At 52.1% G+C, this 19070-nt stretch overlaps 1 protein-coding gene across 1 annotated transcript in view; it reads left to right on the forward strand.

Annotated features, from left to right (window-relative positions):
- The first annotated feature begins 5752 nt into the window (after nucleotides 1-5752).
- Nucleotides 5753-19070, forward strand: part of RBP1 (retinol binding protein 1) — a 30681-nt gene continuing 17363 nt past the window's right edge. The window contains 3 exon segments of the mRNA XM_036266364.1: nucleotides 5753-5896; nucleotides 5898-6000; nucleotides 6424-6602. Of these exon segments, the coding sequence (XP_036122257.1) occupies nucleotides 5753-5896; nucleotides 5898-6000; nucleotides 6424-6602 (426 nt within the window).

Raw genomic sequence — 19070 nt, forward strand, 5'->3', positions numbered from 1 at the left:
GGGGCCACAGGACTGGAACGTTGAGACCCAGTATCTTTGCAGAATGATGCTAAACTGGAGAGGTGGGCTGGGGCAGATAGCATACAGGAGGTTCTCTTTCTTTATAAAACTGCCATGACTAACAACAAATCCTCACTGTGGGTCCTACTGGACCACATCCTCACTGCGGGCGACATCCTTGCCCGTCCTCACCTCCTGCACCACCTGTTACAAAGTGCTCTAGCCATCTGGCAGCGAGCCAGGGGAGCCACCATGCCACCCTGTGGCTAAGCAGGAAGGGATGTGAAAAACACCCCCTCCCTAGAACTGGGCCCTGGCATGACTCAGTGGAAAGCCTCCCAACATGGTAGACAGGGCTGCCCATGGGACACCTCCCAGACCCTGGGAGGCCCTGCTTTCCTGTGAGCCCTGAGCCTGGGCTCATTTGTGACAGCACATGACACTGAACAGTCACTCCCGTGAGGTAACATGCGGGATTAAGCACCGCAGATGGATTCTATAATCCCGGCTGTTTATAATCCTGGCTAAAGAAGAAAATTGCTGCTCACTTCTTAGCACCAAAACCTTCCCCAAATGCAAACTACCCCGAGATACCCTCTTTTACCTGGCAAAAGCCCAAGAGTTTGACAACATAATCTGTGAGAGAGGAAGAAGACCCCATGGTGCATTGCTGCTAAGAAGGTGAAATGGTACCATCCTGAGGAGGGAGATTGGCAATATCTGGCAGGCTCTAGGTATCTGCCCCTTGACACACAATCCCACCTCCAGGAGTCATCCCTAAAATATACTCAGAATATCAAAAGACTTAACTTGCTCATTGCAGCACTATTTGTTACAGCAGAAGACTGGAAGCCGCTCTCAGGAGGGGGCTGGTGCAGTCAGCTGTGATTTATCACACAATGAGGATTATGCGGCGTGAGGGGGGGAGGGAGCGCTCCCTGTATTGCGGTGAGTGGGCTCGAGCATGCTACTTTTTTTCCTCAAAGGATATAGTGTGCTACTATTTATCTAAGAAAGGAAAGGTATGCCTGTTATATATATATATATATTTTTTTTTCTTTATTGATTTTAGAGAGAGAAAGGGAGAGAGAAAGAGATAGAAACGTCCATGAGCGAGAACATCGACTGGCCACCACTGAGACACACTGTCTGGGCTACATTTATATTTTTTAATGAAAGGATAAACCATAAAATAAAAGAGTTATCAACCAATGGCAATATAGCCAACTTGTTTGGATCCTTGTTTGGATTCAAACAAACAGACTGAAGGGAAAAAATGAAAGGGGCAAGATGAAAAAAAAACAAAAACGAGATAAGTGGGCACGTCCTGGATATATGATGATATTAAGTTTTTAGTTCAATAACGGTGTTGTCGCGTAACTTTTTTAGCGAGCCTTTATCTTTTAGAGATACTTCTCAAAATGTTTCCAGATGAAATGATATGATGTCTGATATTTGCCTCAAAATAATTTTGAAAATGGGAGTGGGTGGCAATGTAGATGAAACAAGATTGGCCATGAATTAGTAATTGTTGAAGCTGGTGATGAATCCATGGGACTTCAATATACAATTCTATGTTTATATAAGTTTAAAAATGTCCACAATAGTTAAGGAAGCAAAAAAGAGTGAGAGAAACCCCAGCCGGCGTGGCTCCGTGGGTCAGCATTGTCCTGTGCACCGAAGGATGCCACCATTCCGGCAGGTCGGAGGGGGTGTGCAGGAGGCAGGCGACAATCGATGTCTCGCTCTCACATCGATGTTTCTCTCTCTCTGTGCCTTCCTCTCTCTGAAAATCAATTTAAAAAATCTTTTTAAAAAAGAGTCAGAGAAGAAAGGACAGAAGGGAGGGAAAGGAAAGAGAAAGAAACCCTTCCCATGCAGTTTGTCACAGTCTGTAGACACAGTTACCATGTATCGATGGCAGGTAGCTGACCCACATTTTCTAAACAGAAATAAATTCCCAGGCCACCAAAGGGGATTTACGATTCTGGGGTTCTTGGACATAGTGTGTCATCTGAACATTTGCATAATCAAAGAAGAGTGTCCTCAGTAGACCTTGGTGGCCTCTTGACAAGCCCTCTCCCTCCCTAACATTGTGACACAGTAAGGAAGCTTGGTTGGGCCACTGTGTTCTTCAGACATTAACCTCACAGATGGTGCGGTGACAACTCAGGGATTGGAGCAGGGCCGTTCCACATAACTCCAGAGACTTATTTGAATGCAAGAAAAGAGGAGAGTTTCCAAGTCTCCAAAATAAAATGAGCCTTGAGAAGAGAAGCAAGAATGTGGTGTCAGAGGAGGAAGGTTTTCTTCATAAACACAAGGCAAGGGTATAAAACCACCTGTCGCCTGCCAAGAGTCTCTGGGTGTGGAAGACGCAGCAAAGAGGGCGGGGGTGAGGCTCGGAGGTACGCTCCTGCTCCTGCATTTTGTGAGGAACATCTTTGGGGGGGCTTGTGGGAGTTGGGGGGCAGTTGGAGTCTCAGGTTCTGCCTCAGAGATCTCTGCTGCACCCCATTGCCCTGGGGAAGCTCCACTGGGGACCCTGGGCAAGCTGCTTGGCCTCTCAGTGACAGGGACAGGACCACCCCCTCACAGAGAGACTGTAAGGATCATGGTCAATCCAGTGGAGGATCCCTTCATGGAGCTGGTCCTGAGCTCTAATTTGTATGCCCATGGAGCACACTAATCCACCAAACAATGAGCCAGCACCTTTCCTCCATGCTCCTCTGAGCTGTTCCCCAGGAGCCCACCAGGGGGTCCCGGCTCTCTCCTGCCCTCCCTTCCCCCTCAACCCAGAATTGCACATTGTGCCTCTCAGCAGCCTCGGGCTGGTTCCCCCACTGGACTGGTTCCCTTTCCTGGGGTCTTGGTAGGGCTTTGAGACTGATTGTGGGTCTCAGATCTCTGTGCTCTTTTTTAAGACCAGTGAACAAAGCAAGCCCATCAGGATGTCCTAGAATGCCAGCCTCTCTCGCTCTCTCTCTCTCTTCTCAATCATTAACAAGTCAGCCACTTCCTTTGCACTGCTTTGTTCGCCTACCCCTCCACTCCCCTGGCCTGTCCTCCCTCCTCGGAGCCTCTCTGATCCTGGCTGTCCTCACCTCATCAGGAGGCCCTCACTAATTGCCAACCCCACACAGATCCCCTTTCTCCTCTTTACACGCTGTCCTCTGTCCTCCGGTGCTCTCTTTGCTCAACACATCCCAGGTGACCACCCAGACAGAAAGGAGCTCCCCAAACTCCCGATGAATGGATTACGTCAAGCATGACAAAGGGGGCTGAGCACGGATAACTGCGATGATACCCAAAGCTCCCACAACACTTCTGCAGAGCACTTCCCACTTCAATTCATTGGACTGATCTCGAGGCCCCAGAAGGGGGCACAGGCCAGTACCCGTCTCTCTCTTTCCTTTTCCCTCATTTCGAAGGCTCCTCAAACAGCAGTGTTTTGGAGAACTCTGTGCCGTGCCCATGATATCCCATTTCTTGTTTGCTTCTCACCACCTTGAGAGGTAAGTAGTCGGTGTGTCCCCATTTTAAAAATGTGGGAACTGAGGCACAGAAGGGATAAGCAGCTTACCCAAGATCACTCAGGTAGACAATGACAGCCAACTTCCTTCCAACTGAGCCTTCTGCCTTCAAAGTCTGCCCCACACCCAGCCCCCAGCTGCAAGACACAGCACCACCCGGCACAGGTACACCTGGGCGAGCCCTCCTGGGAGGAGACCCAGAGGGGCAGGAGTATGCTTACCTCTTGGGGGACTAAACAAAGGCAGACAGGAGCGGGCAAAACCCGACGGAATTAAGTGCCATGTGCCCAGCCTGACAGAATTAAGTGCCATGTGCCCAGCTGGCCAGTTCGGCACAGTGAGGTCAGGTAAGCAGATGTCCAAACCGGCCAGAGGAGGGAGAGTGGCCCGATCTTGGTTCTATAGGATGGGCAGGGGAGGATGGGAATGGTGAGGAGGGGCAGGCCTCTGCCTAGAGCACAAAGGGACCACTCTGGGCATGGCAGAGGGCAGAACTGACAGGACCCTGCTGTGTGCCAGGCAGTGTGCTGAACAACATTTGGCATAAAACTGTCTCAGGAGACTCAGCATAAAGGGAGAAGGTTAGGGAGGGTGAGCAATCCAGTTGGCTGAGCTGGATGTGCAGGGGAGCAGGGAAAGGAGTTTAGACTAGTGGGGGTACCTAAAGAAGAAGCGGTTCACTGTTTAAGCCTTTGTCTGAACCTCCATCCCAGTGGGTCAAGCCAACAGGGAAGGCCAGGGCTGTGGCTAGCCCTGATTAGATGTCAGAGAACCTAGGCCAGGCTGGGACCCACCCAGGGTTTCTTCTTGAACCTTAAGGCTGGGCAGGGCCAGGACTGGCCATCCCATCACCTGGCTGTCCCACTGAGATGAGCCCCAGGCTGGCTAAGGAGGGCCAGGGCCTGTGTGATGGCCTGGCATCCCAGAGCCAGGTGAGATGAGATGGGAGACAGGTCTGCTGAGGGACCAGCTATCAGAGCAGTGGCTCTCGACCAGGGGTGATGCCCCCACCTTCCCAGGGCATTTCACAATGTCTGGAGACATCTTTATGGGAGGTGCCATTAAAATCTAGCTAGGGATGCTGCTAAACATCCTACAGTACATAGGACAATGCCCCCCCACACACACACACACACAAAGAATTATGTAACTAAAAATGGCAACAGTACCAAGGTTGAGACACCTCGGTGTAGAGTAAGGCGGGTAAGGGCTGAAATCCAAGCTGCTCCCGCTCTCCAAGAGGCTCCTTTCCTAACTCAGCCAGGTGCCGTGTGGGGACTAAATGATGTGGGGGTGGTAGGGAGCCACTGTAGTATATAGAAAAGAGAATGTGTCTGCTGTCACCTCGGCTGTGATTTGTGCAAAAAGCAATTTCAAAGAGATATTTAGTCTTTAATAGGGGGTCAAAAAGTCAACCCACAAGATGATGTCATCTCCCGTTGGCAAAGACAGGGTTGAAAGCGCTGTGACATGCACTCCAGGCAGGAAATGAGATGTGATCAAAGATCTTCATCGTAAAGGATCTGAAAAAACATAAATGTCCATGGATGGGGGACACGCTGGATAAACAATGGAATATCCTGCAAAAGAATGAGGATACAGTCTATGCACAGATACGGAAACGTCTCCAGAATATATCATGTGAACAAAGCAGAGTTCAGAACACGGGTGTGTTGTGCTGCCATTAGGTGACAAGGGAGGAATAAAATTAACTGTATTAATAATTGCTTACATTTGCATAAAGCAGTGGATCGCAAACTTGTGCATCAGAACCTCCCAGAGGGCCTTTTTAGCCCCTTAGTTCAGACAACATCAACCTTGCTTTTATTTGTGGGAGGGACGTGGAGGGTGCCCCACTTTTCTCTCCCAGAGTTGGGCGGCTGCGCTTTCCCGACCCACCGGCCTGGCCACCGGCGCGGGGCTTTAGACAAAGGCCTATGAAGTGGCCTCTTCCTTTAATTGCTCCAGCAACCCAGAGAGGCTGTTTCCCAGCCCTCAAGGGGCCGCCGGAGGTGAGAAGTCCACGGCTTTTGATGGAATCTTGCAGGAACCCAAGAGTTGGGGCCAGTAAAGCAACAACCCCGCCCTGCCTGCCCCATTTCTCCCTTCGCAGAGAAGAGAACCGGTCTAGAGGAAGGTGGCCGCGGGCCAGGCACAAACCTAGCCCTCCAACATCCCTCGTCCCCGCCCCCGCTAAGGAAGGAGGGGCGACGGCTACAATGGATCCTCCTGCGGGCTTTGTGCGCGCTCGGAATCCAGCTGTCACCGCCCCACTTGAGGGCGCACATTTCCGGGCTGCCCACCAGCCGGGTCGCTTCGGCAGCCGCTGCCCCGGCAGAGCCCAGAGCTGTTCCCGCCCGCTCCGTGGCCGCCCGGCCCCAGTCGCCCCCCGAAATGCCCGTCGACTTCACCGGGTACTGGAAGATGCTGGCCAACGAGAATTTCGAGGAGTACCTGCGCGCGCTCGGTAAGCCGCTGCCCCGCGAGCCCGCCGGGCGCCCGCCGGCCCTCGAGGGCTCCTCCCGGAGCCTGCGCAGAGAGGGCGCCGCTGGCTTTGCCCGGGAGGGTGGGGGTTGTTAGGGTTCACTGGTGGTGTCGATCTGGTTGTTGGCTCTAGACATGGATAATTTCATCAGGAAAGCTGGGCTTGGTTTCCTAGTTTTTTGTTTTTAAAGGGTTAGCTTAAGGGCGGAAAACTTTTAAGCTAAAAAAAAAAAAAGGAAAGGAAAGAAAAAGAGAAAGGCACAGACTGGCCGCGCACAGAGAAAGCGAGAGGAAAAACCCCAGCTGTTCTCCCCGCGGAGCGGGCCCCTGGGGCCCCTCTGGCTTAGGAATAGTTCTCTGAGTTCCCTGACCAATTCTTTGCCCTCTCTGTCCCGGACCCCTGCAGATGTCAATGTGGCCTTGCGCAAAATCGCCAACTTGCTGAAGCCAGACAAAGAGATCGTGCAGGACGGCGACCATATGATCATCCGCACGCTGAGCACTTTCAGGAACTACATCATGGACTTCCAGGTTGGGAAGGAGTTTGAGGAGGATCTGACCGGCATAGATGACCGCAAGTGCATGGTGAGGATTTATATATCCCCAGATGTCTCCTACCCAGGGCGCCTAACTAAATGCTAGGCTAATTCATTTGAAAGGGGAGCACGGGCCCTTGTGTTCTTAGTGACCAGGAATCGTGGCCTGGTCCCCCAAGGTAGGCAGCACCCACTTATCCAGCATCCTCCTCTGTCCAAACCAGATGGTTATAGTTATAAAAACTTAGGCTTGTTTAGTTTCTGCTATGTCCCGGATGCTGAGTCATGTGCTTTATTCACTTGACTCCGCCTAATCCTCCCAACAGCCTTTGAGGGAGGTATGAGTACACCCATTTAACAGATGAGAAAACAGTCTCAAAGAGATGAAGTGATCTGCCTGGAGCAGCCCAACCAGGGAGGGCCCGGGCTGGAATTCCAGGCATGTCTGCTGACTCCTCTCTGGCTGCGCTCTGGGCTGGTGGAGAAAGGAGTGAGAGCGGGAAGGGAGGAAATAAAGAAGAAACACTCGGAGCCCTCTTGCAGTGTAAACTTCCTATAAGACCTAGCATGAAGCCACTCTAGGAAGCAGGAAGCACGGTGATCCCTGCCAGAAGCCTTCTGACCTGCCCCATCCTGTGCCAAAGCTGGGAGTTGGCTCTGGATCATCCCCCTTCCCACCTCTCTTCCACTGTGCCCTGCTGAGCTTCCTTGAAGCTGGCAGCCAACTCCTCCAGGGAAGGTCAGCTGCTCTGCAGGTCAGGCCAGAGGATGTAGCAATGGGGAGGGGAAGGAGAGGGAGACCTCACCCTCAAGGATGGGAAGCTGGTGACCGGGAGACCCCAATTAGTGCTGCCACAGCAAACTCTGGAAGGTCAGCCCGAGGCCTCCATCAACATTCTCAGGTCACTGGGAGGTCAGGGTGCTCCCAGTCTCCTTTTCACGGTCTTCCGCCCAGAGCTAGTTTATGCTCATTGATGAGGCCCTCCCCCATCCTTCCATTATTTCCTGGGGTCTGCTATATGCCCTGCCCTGTGCACAGCGCAGTGAGGGAGAGATTAGTCACCCCCATATTATGCAATAACAGGCTCCACAGGAGAAGAGACTTGTAAGAGATGGGATTTGAACTCTAGGTCTTTGGACTTTGAAGCCCTTGCTCCTGCTCTCTGCCAGGTTCCTCTCTGCTGGTAGCTTTTGCAGAAACCAGATGGCTGAGGTTTGTTAGGACTGCGGTTAAGGAGTGCTGGTGTCTGGGAATAAAAAGCCCCAGGCCTGGAGGACTCATCCTCTTCTGTTGATTCATCTGAAGGCGGTCAGGAGTGAGTGTGAGCCTGCTCTTTGGAATGATGGCGGAAGAAGAGGTGGCCAGCAGGGAGTGTCCTTGGAGAGGCCACTAGTGGGAGAAAACACTATTGTTGTAGGGAAATGTCAGGCTGTGCCTTTAAAAGATCCAAAACCTCTTAATCTGCCCAGAGGCTCACTGTGGGAAAGGTCGGCCTTGGTGAGGTGGGGGCCCTGCCTTTCAGACTACTGCCCAAGATCTGCCACCTGGCCCGCTGCGTGGAATAGCACTGTAAGAACAGTCATGCCCAGCTCACTCTTGGGGTACTCACAGAACACAAAAACAATCTCTGTTTTGGGTCACCCACAGCCTCTAGAATCTGTTGGTTTGTACTTGGCTAATTATCCCCGCTCTTTTATTCTCTCCATTAATGCATAAAATGTTTATTGATCACCTAGAAATACTAGCTAATACTTATCAAGTGCTTACTACGTACCAGGTACTGTTCACATTTAATTTTAATTCAGTCTTCACAACATTTGACAGATAAGAAAACTGAGGCGGAACTTTTCATTGTGTGGTCTTGGGGAAGCAAAGTAAATGGCAGAGAGAGGATTTGAATTTGGTGCGTCAGCGCCAGGGTCAGGGACACAGCCCAGCATGGCACAATCCCTGATGTCTAGGAACTCACAGTCTTTGTGGTGGAGACACACAAACAGTCCAAACACAGGAGAGCAGTGGTGACAAAGGGACACACCTGGAGGGGAGATCCCAGAAGGAGTTCTGGAGACAGGGGGTTGGAAGGGAAGGTTTTGGACACAAAGGGACAGACACGTGGCCACCTTTTCTTAACCCAGCAATGGGACAGTGGTAGGTGAGCAGATCAGGGAGCCCAGCAGCTGGGCAAACTAGATGAAATTGGGCAGGACTCACAGTCACCTTTGCTGCCCCAGGACTCACTAGATGGCCACTCACTTTGCTGTTGCCCACTGGGGAAGGGACAGCCCCTCTGCTCGGGCCTGCTCCTGGCCCCCGCCTTGCCTTTCCCTCCGGGCTGCCCAGCGGGATGAGCATGACTGCGGAAGGGTTAAGGTAACAGAATTATAGCAACTGTCCAGCCTGAGGCTTATGATTGAAGGGGAGCTGCATGCCAAGATACCATGCTGACTGATGTCCCTGGGCCCTCAGGGGTCCTGCACAAGGTGGCAGCCCCTTCTGCCCCACACGCTCTGCACCAGCTCTGCGCCCTCCAGAAGCAGCAGCTGGGAGGAAACCAGTTTGTTCTCAGCATCAGGTTGCTTTATTCTAACGTCTTCTTCCTAGCACATGTGTCATTTCTCACCTGGGATCATGCATTCATGGTTTGTGCATTCCTCTCTTGGCCCTACAAGCATTTCAAGGTACTGGCTCTGTCTTTGCAGTCATGGGAGTCTTGACCTCACAGAGCTGAGGGGGTGGGGAGACAGACCACAGCAGCCAATCACACTGTGATAATGTGCCACGGAGGAAGGCAGGCAGAGAAGGACCTCCTCCTGGTGCTGGGAGGTCAGGGGAAGTTCCCACCGGAAGTGGAGTCTGAGCTGTGGCTTGGAGGATAGACAGGAAGTAGCCAGGCAAGCAGGACGAGAGGAAGGCCAAGGCCCAGAGAGCAGCACTTGGTAAATGCTATTTGGAACCTGTCCCACACCAGGCCCTGAGCTCAGTGTGGGGGCACGAGGCAGCATGGCCTCCTGGAGCACCGGCCAGTGGAGGAGACCGACCCGTCTTCAGGCCATTGCAGCCCAGTCTCGTGATGGAAGCACAGTGGCCTGAGGAACATAGGCCTGGGGGTTTGGGGGAGCAGTGGTCATGGAAGGTTCCCCAGGGGAGGTCACAGCTGAATGGGTCCTTGAAGGACAGGTAAGAATTAAGGCAAACGTGGAGAAGGGATAAAAGTCTTCCAGGCAGAAGGAACCGTGTGCAGAAAGGCCCAGAGGTCAGAAAAGGCCTGGTCGGGAGGAGGTCTCAGGAGGTGAGAAGCACAGTCTGGCACCAGTGCGGCCGGAGCGCACAGTGTGGCCAGAGGAGAGGAGAGTGATGAGGACCTGTGGGGAGCCTGGATGTGGCCCCAGCAGCCGCAGGGTGCCCTTGCTGGGAGAGGCGCGGTCGGCTGACATTCCTTCCCAGGATCCCTGGTGCGGAGATCTCTGACCCTGCCTCTCTCCCATGGAAACACAGATAAGGTTCCTAGCCAGAGGCTGAAATCCGGCCTGCAGATGTGTTTGGCCTGTGCAACGTTTGAAACATTTTAGAGCCAGTTGCCAGTGATTGCCAAAGATTATAAGATATCATAGAAAAAAAATCCGTATTTCTGACTATTCTTACCAAAAACATCAAGATGCGTAAAAACACTGGGTGCCTAGTTAATTCTGTGCCACATGGCTCCCTTGGATACTGTCAAGTTACCCCTTAGGTGGGACATTCCCCAGTTTACCAGTCTGCTCACCCCACCTTGTCACCTGAGTCAGGACGAGCTGTGGGTCCCTGAGCAGTGGTTCCCTAGGCGGAAGCCAGCAGCAGCATCACAAGAATGTGAGACATGGGTTCCCCAGCTACACCCCTGGCCTGCTGAATCAGAAACTCTAGTCCTGGGAGCAGCAATCTGGGTTCCACTGCGCCCACCAGGTGGTTAAAGTCGTAAAGAAACTCCTCTGGGCCTGCGTCTCCCTAAAACCAGAGACCCATGTGCCACTGGCTGGTTTTGTCCATCGTCTGACCCCTGTAGACATTGCAGTCCAAGCCCAGAACCACCTGAAATGGCTCTGCGGTCTCCCCAGGCCGAGGCGTGGAGGGGGCAGATCTGTGCAGCCCAGAGTCACTCAGCTCACATTTTCAGTCTGTTCTGTTCTGCTTTTACATGGCCCACAAGCAGCTGAGGCCATCCTTTTGGTGGAAATGTATAGACCAGACGGGTCTTTCTCCGCTGCCTCCTGCAGCCTTGATCCATTCAGATGAAGCCTCCAGCCAGCTGGAAACCTTTATCATGTATGGAATCCAGCAGTTGTAGACTTTGGCCCGGTGGGGGGCCTTGAAACAGGAAGGTGCTCCTCAACTTCATATAGTGCCCCCCACTCCGGGGCCAGGGAGCCCCTCGGAATGAGGAACGACCGGGTTCTTTGTTCCCAAGGCCCGCAGCACGAGCAGCCTTCCTGGGGGAGCACTGAGCCTCGGCCCGGAGTCACAGCCGGTCTGGTCTGCATGGTGGTGCAGGAGGGCCGTTTGTCATCCCACCACGGACACCGGTCGGGTTTCCCTGGAGGGGGTGGCTTTGTTCATGCAGGAGCCCGGCGCCTCTTCCCCTGGCTGAGGCCTCACCTTCAGATTCAGCTCTGAACTCAGGATGACCCCTCTGTAGAGTCTGCCTTCCACTTCCAGCCCCCCGCCCCTCTGTGGGTTCTTTGTTTTTATTGTAAAAGGAAAAAATATTCAAATAGCACAGGAGAGAGTCAATCGACTGAAAGGGAAAGAACCCCTTTCTTCTCTTGGCCTGATTCCCACTCCCCAGAGGTTATCCCTGTTACTGTGTCTAGGGATGGGCTGGGAATCTTCCCCATCTATTGATGAGTTAATTGGTCAGTATCTCTAAAGTCAAAAAGGAAGGCAGGAAGGAGGGGAGAGGGGGAAAGACCCACTTCTCTGCATATTGTTTTTTTCACTTAATAATACTTCTCTCTATATCAGCACTTAAAGATTTTCTGAATTCTGTCCCTTTTAACCTGATTCCCTTCCCTCCCTGACTTTCTTTCTTCCATATGCCCGTCATCTATTCATCCTCCATCCAATTATATGTGGAGTACACGAAATCCACCAAACTGCTGTCAGCACTCCGGTATAAACTCCTGCCAGCTTTCTGATCCTGTTCTTGACTCATTAAAGAGATTTTGGGTTCTTATTTTTAACAAACACAATGCCAGTGGCAGAAATAACTCCCTGGGCTGCCGAGCTGAGCGCCATCGCGCTTGGCAGCCGGTCGGAGCCGCCTCTGCCCAGACCAGGCCCCAGCGTTCGGCTGGGTCCGTTCCAGAGTGAAACACGGAGTTTCTTTCATGTCTTAGCTAAAGTTCTCCAACCTTTGAAATCATGTCAGCAGCATGCTTTTGAGGATTACTAAAAGAGGAATTAAAGCAACGCAAATAAAATTCACAAAGTAGCTTTCAAGAATCACTCTGGTTTGTTAGGTTTTGTTTTCGGTTAGGCCAGAACAAAGGGAAAAAACACGAGCTCAGTTCTTACTAAGTGCCATGCTTGTACCAGTTTTTGTAGCAGTTTTTCTCTTTCGGTCCCCACAACAATTGCTGTTCTGTAAGTATCATTATACCCACTTTACAGATGAGAATCTGAGGCTTAGAGAAGTTAAGGACCAGCTGGTGGCAGAGGAAGGGTTCTACTTAGATAAAGGCTTCTATTGCAAGTTCTGCCATTGAGTTCTGCTGAGGGCGGCACTTACTGGGAGCCTCATCGCAACCTCGAGGTAGACAGTACTGACAAAGTGAGAAGATGTGGAGAAGAGTGACCTTAAATGATTGGACACAATACCTCTGTTTTCACATCTGCAAAATGGGCATCATGGTTTCTGCTTACACGGCAATTCTGAGGACCAAAGAGAGAGTACAGGGGACAGTGCCTTGTGAAGCCACAATGCTGTGTGCAACAAAGGGCCAGAGCCCTTCTGATACCCTAGGTGGGAGGTTTACCATCCCAGTCCCTAAGGACTTCGAGGCCCGCTGGCTCCACAGAGCTGGGAACCAGAAGAGGTGGGTGGGGCAGGACACCGCTCCACCTTCCCCTGCAGGCATTCAAAGTCTATAAGCTGATGACTGTCCTTAGGTTCGCTTCCCCCATGGAAGTTTCTGGAAACCAGCCTCTGCAACCCAGGTCCTATTGCAGACATTTCACATGTGATGGGAATCTATTCATATTTGACTTGGAGTTGATTGAAATCTCTGAGGGCAAGGACCATGCCTGGTTCACAATAGCTTCCTCCCTGGAAAGCATCTTTGTTGCTGTCTCTTGTATAGATTGAGTTGTGCTAGAGCGTGCGCACACACACACACACACACACACACGTGTTTGTCCTCCAAGGGGGGACCCCGGGTCTCTGTCATGCTGCCTGAGAAGCCTCCATTAGAGCACACTTATTTTGGTTAACTATCCGAAGACTTCTCTAGGTGTTTTCCTTTAATGTGCAAAAGGACCTTAGAGTGCTCGCTAGCTGCCTACAACACCTGGATGTTAAGGAGTCTCCTTCCAGCCTGCCTTTCCCCTTCTTTCCTGGCTGGGGGTCCAAGGACAGCATGGGAGCACTCTGGGGAAGACTTTATAAACAAGATGAGCATGAAGGCAGGAGGTAAGGGTGGAGGGGAACCTAGGCTGCAGAACCCCCCTTTGCCAGCCTTGCAACAGACTGGCCCACACTCAGAGGATGAGGGGGCACATCCCGCCTTGCAGGGTGCAGTGAGTCAGAAAAGTCACCTTACTCTGACTCAGAGATCCCCCCCTTATGGGAGTATATCCTGGAAAATCATTCTAAAGGGAAAACAAACTATTCGTACGAAGGTATCTGTAGTTGTATGGTAACAATCTTCAGTGACCCACATGAGCATAGCCACCGTGTGAGGGCTACTCTGTGGCAGGCCCTGCCCTGCATTCTACGAGCATCCTTTAATCTATCCATCCGAGAGGGGGTGCTGCTCTCCCATTTCACAGATGGACCTGAGGGGCCTGCCAGGTCACACTACTGGCGATTCACTGTCAGATCCCTGGGACTCCTGCTTTGCAGAGCAGGCTGCCTCCTGCCGGTATTCCTAAATGCCAGATAACCACGGGTGGTTAGCGTTTTAATTCCATAGACCGCCACATAGCCATGTAAATAGTCCCTGTGAAGATAAATGAAAAGCATTTATGGGCAATCAGTCAACGAGTTCCATAGATCCTGCTGCTTAGCATCTCTTTCCCCTTCCCCCACCCCCACAGTTCTGCCTATCTCTTGCCTGTAATAATAATAACAATTAACATCTCTTGTGCGTACGGTTTGCCTGGCTTAGTGCTTTCCATGGACTATTTCATTTAACGACTGCAGTATCTTCACATTCATCTCCCTTCTACCGTCCTCCACACTGCAGCCCATCCTTCCCGTTCTAAAGGGAATCTGATCATGCTACTCTGAGCTCAGAACCCCCAGAGACCCCCCAGTGCTGACAGGCAAGGCCAGGTGGCCACAGATGCCTCTCCAGCCCCATTCCCTACCTTACACCTTCTACTTGGCCCCACCTCACCCTTGGCAGGTGCCGTCACTTACCATCCCCTTTTGCATTTCTCTGCTCGCTTCCCGGGGGTAAGGCCCCTGCCCCCTCCTCCGGGAGGATAATTACTCATTGGTCAAGACCACCCAGGCTTCACTGCTCCATCAGTCCTGTCCTGACCCGCCCTCCACCTCACCCTCACCTTCTGCCTCACGGCGTCTTTCTGCAGGTGCCGCTCCCAGGGCACCTGTGAACTGAGATTGCAGACGGGGGGGGGGGCCCGCACCTTGGTATCTCCAGTGCCCGGCACAGTGGGCTCCAGTGTGTTTGTCAAATGAGTGTTAAGTGAAAATAGCAGATCCTCAAACAATATAAATGGCCGCCGTTGATCCCATCACCGCAAGAGCTGCTCACCATTGAATAATGGCTAAAGTTTGTCCAGTATTTCCCGTGTGCTAGGAACTCTGCGCACTTTCCATGCATGTGTTCTCTAACCCTCACAGTTCTCTGCTGGCATTCTTCCTGTGGCGTGAGTGAGGAGGATGAGAGGCGGGACAGGTGTCTCTCGGCAGATCAGGCAGCTGGCAGAGCGGGGTTTGGCCCTGGTGGTCCTGAAGAGAGATGAACACACCGCTGTGTTCAGGGGTCCACATCTGGATTAAGCTCCTGCGATCTCAAACGCAGTGTCCCTGAGAAAGCAGCAGTGCCATGGGGTGGACTCGTCGGGCACCGGAGTGCGTCTGGTTCGCATTCCCTTCTCCCCGACAGTGGAGGCTGCTTGGCTGGCCTAGAACCCCAGCTTCAAGGGCTGAGGGCAGCTGTTACTGGTTCTCCTTCAAGCCCTTGCTTGTCCACAGCCCAGCTCCCTCTGAGGCCGGGCCTGGCAGTCCAGCTGATTTGTAACCAGTTTAGCTCTGGAGACATACTGTCATCTTTGGAATCCCATCTCTGCCACTGACAGCCTACTGCCCTTAAGCAAGTTACTTCACCTCTCTGTGCCTTCCTTGTCTGTGAAATGGGGATAATTATAAAGTAAGGGGTACCTGCCCCGGGGGAGGGGTAGATGCAGGAAAGCCTGCACTCAGCTGCTCTAGCGATATGAGTTATTAATTCTCTCACCTTGTAAACCATGTCCTCCAAAAGGCAAATTCGGGGGGTGGTAGCGTGTGAAGGGACACCTGGCCATCCAGAGAAAAGCTGACAGGGTCACACGAGTGGAGGCAGACCCATAGAAACAGGCCGGGCAAGGTCAAGGGCAGAGAGGGACTACTGCTTACAGGTATGTGACATGCCCGCACTGAAACAGGCCCGGCAGCCCCTTGTTTCATTTCCTCCCATGGAACTCATCAGCCCATTTTGCAGATGAAGGAATGGAGGCTCAGAAGGAGGGGTTAATTACTCGAGGTCACACGGCTAGAAGGAGGTGGGCATGGATTGGAGCTCAGGCCTGCCTCTGTCCAAGGCCATCATTGGGTCTCTTCTGAATGCCCAGCTCAGGTAGGAGAACTGCTATCCGGTGGCTGGGCCATACCCAGGCCCACAGCCTGCCAGGCAGGTGCTATTCCATGGAGTCAGCATCCGTGGCAGCAAGATGGTCATGTGGGTACGTAGGGCAGGCTGTGGGTTCAGAGTTTGGCAGAAGGGGATTTAAACCATGACTGATACTCTTGCTGGCTGTGTGGCCCTGGACGTAATGACCAAGCACTCCTGGCCTGAGAAAATCGGGCCTTTGTCACTCCAGGGGCTAACCCGATTTTATAAGGCTAACCTCTGGAAGAATCATTCAACAAATGGTAATGTGCATTTTCCCTGCCATAGATGCTAAGGTGGGGACTGGTGTCCTGCTGTGGCTGAAAGGATCCCAGATTCCAAGGAGCTCTCCGTCAAGAGCTGACCTGCTCCTTCTCCCCTGGTTACTGAGCTAGTGTCTTATCTTCTGGGAGCTGTTTGTTTCTGTTCTCCTTGAGAGATTAAAAATTAGAGGGTGGACTCTGCCCTTCAGAGCCCCTCCGAGCACTCTCTGGCAGGACAGCCCCTCCCTTACTCACTCCCCCCGCCCCCCACTTTGGATGGACCAAGTCATCCTTGCACTGACCTGAGTAGCAGAGGCAGCTCTGCCTGCCTGATGAGCAAACATCTGGACTTTCCACTGCACCAGGTCTGGCTGGTTGGAGCCACAGATGTGAAGTTGAGAAAGAAGAGAGGCTGTGAATGATCTCCCCAGTAAATTCAGCGACTGGAGGTGCAGGATCAGGCTCTGTGGGGAGGGTCATGCCAAGAGAGTCCCGCCAGGCAAAGCTCCTCATGTAGCCCCTGACCCCTCCTCTGTCCAGGCTGTTCCCTCTGCCTGGGAGTTCCTCATGCCTCTTTTTTAATTTTTACTTTTTAACCTTCATGCTGATTTTTGGTGTCGATTCCAGCATTACTCCCACTGTTACCTCCTCTAGGAAGCCTTCCCTGCTGGACTGCTGTTCCTACTTCAGAGGTTATAATGAGCCTTCCCACTTGCATAACTACATGCCATCCCCTGCCTTTAACCAGCACTTCCCATTCTGCGGGCATTCTGTCTGCTTGTCTTCCTCTCCAGTAGTGTGTGAGCTCTTGAGAGCAGGGTCCACAGCAGGGGCCAGTGCTGGTGCTCAGGTGTGGAACCCACGCCGGCTGAATGTTGTTTCCTTGCATAGAACTGTGCTGCAGAATCCTGCTGCTCATTTAAGGGTCAGATCAGGAAGCAGCAGAGCACAGTAGCCAAGAGTGCTACTGGAGTCAGATCTCATCTCTCCGCTTCCTGGGTAGATGACCCGAAAGCCTCAGTCTCCACATCTGTAAAATGGGAGAAGCATAACTGCTCCAGGAGGTTTAAGGAATCAACTTGCTATGACCCGCGTTCTGTGAAATAGCCTGCCCAGCACGTAGTGAGTATTCAGTACGTGTTGCTAGGATGACGATGGTGACAGTGATGACAGGAAGCGTTCCCTAACACCTCTGGCTGGGTGGGGTGCCCATCACATACCCCAGCACAGAACACAGGTGGGGTCCATGTCTGCCTTCCCTCCAGGCTGAGCTGCGGGCAGAGCTTGGGTCCAGCCCAGCGTCAGGGCCGCCCTCGGAGCTGGTCCCCTAGAATGACGAGTGCAGTTCCACAGGAGCCCTGTGACCATCTCCAGCCCCATTTCCCTCCTCCCCGTGCACAGCCTTGGCCTTATGGGGCCTTGAGCTCTCTGACAGTTTCTTGTTTAAAATCGATTCTGGGTACTTTCTCAGATTTTAAGGGATTTTTAAAATGAAATGTCAAGATGAGTCTTAACATTTCATCGTTTTGTTTGTCCTAAGAATTTGTTACCATTTGCTGTAAGCTTCTTCGTGGCATTAGAATTGCATTCTTCCATGCCCACAAAGGCCTTTTTGTGGCTTTACTGGTTTGTAGTAGTTGCTTTTAACAGCTTTTATGTCCCTAATTACTTGTTCACATTTTAAGGCCTTATTAATTTCGTTTTAATCTGCTTTTAGAGTGAATTGGCTTTTCCCCCTGAATGTGCTGATTTCAGATAATTACCAGCCCCCTAGGAACGGATCAGAAGGAGTGGAGCCAGCCCATCCACTCAGGCGGCAGCCTGGCCGTGCAGGCAGCCTGCGGATTTCTCAGCCAGGAAGCGCTGGGCTTCAGCGATGGCTCAGCTGCTCACCCCTGCGTGGCTCGGGCTGGTTACTTACTAAGCTTCGTTTTTATCAGCTCTAAAGCTTGAAGGCCAACTGAAACATTGTGGGATCCTCCCAGCACAGCGCTAGGTCTGTGGCAGGTTCTCTGTTACCATCCTTGCCTTTTCCCTTCTGCTCACTTATTGAACACAAGCTCTGGAGGCTGAGAACCTCCTTATGGTCCCAGGAACCCTCAAAGGGTAAAACATACTTTAACCTCCAAGGAGGAAGGGCCAGTGTGCATCATTCGGTGATTCACATCATGTACAGAAAGTACACTGGCTGGGTTTTCAATTCACCACCGCCCCAAAATTGAACGAGCACAGGCTTTGGAGTCAGACCTGAGTTGATCCTGGCCCTGGCCTCTGCAGACAGAATCACCATGGACAAGACTGCCCTCTTAGGACCTGGCTCCAAACCGCAGAGACGACGAGATTCAGTCCCAACCCTCCGGGAGGTGCATCAGCAGAGTGACTCCTAGAGCTGGGGGCGGGGGTGGGGGTGAGTGATTGAGCGTCCCCCCTGCCCAGCAGCTGGAGTGGGACTTTGGGCCTGTAGGAGCTGCAGTGAATGTCACAGATTCTTGGCAGCCAACTTGAATCCCACTAGTCGTGGTTCATGCCACATCAGTGCCAAGAGATGGATCTGTTTAATGGGAATGGTCTGTCACTTCCAGTACAGAGCAAGGGGGCCCCGAGACTTCCCTGGAACATACTTCTTTGCACCCCCTGAAGGAGTCAGGTTTGCTGTGTCACTGGTCCCTGTGCAGAAGTGCCAGCCGGGCTTTCTAAGTGGTTGGGGGACCTAGATAATGGCTTTTTCTGTTTTCTTTATTGATTTTAGAGAGAGAGGATGAGAGAGAGAGAGAAACATCAATGAGAGAGAACATTGATTGGCCGCCTCCTGCACGCCCCCTCACTGAGGATCGGGCCCACAACCTGGGCATGTGCCCCAACCAGGAATCGAACCAGCGACCTCTGGGTGCATGGGTCAATGCCCAATCACTGAGCCTCACTGGCCGGACTAGATAATGGCTTTTAAAGTGACAATCCCTTGTCAGAGTGATGGAAAGCTGTCTTCATTCATCTGTTAGTGCATGTCTTCCCGGGAAAGCTGCTGACAAAGCCAAAGTATTTGAGGTTATTAGGTTTTTTTTATATATATATGTTTTTATTGATTTTAGAGGGAGAGAGAAAGAAATAGAAATATCAATGAGAGAAAAACATCAATTGGCTGCCTCCTGCATGCCCACCACTGG

This window comes from Molossus molossus, unplaced genomic scaffold, assembly GCF_014108415.1.
Source record: "Molossus molossus isolate mMolMol1 unplaced genomic scaffold, mMolMol1.p scaffold_m16_p_18, whole genome shotgun sequence".
NCBI lineage: Eukaryota > Metazoa > Chordata > Mammalia > Chiroptera > Molossidae > Molossus > Molossus molossus.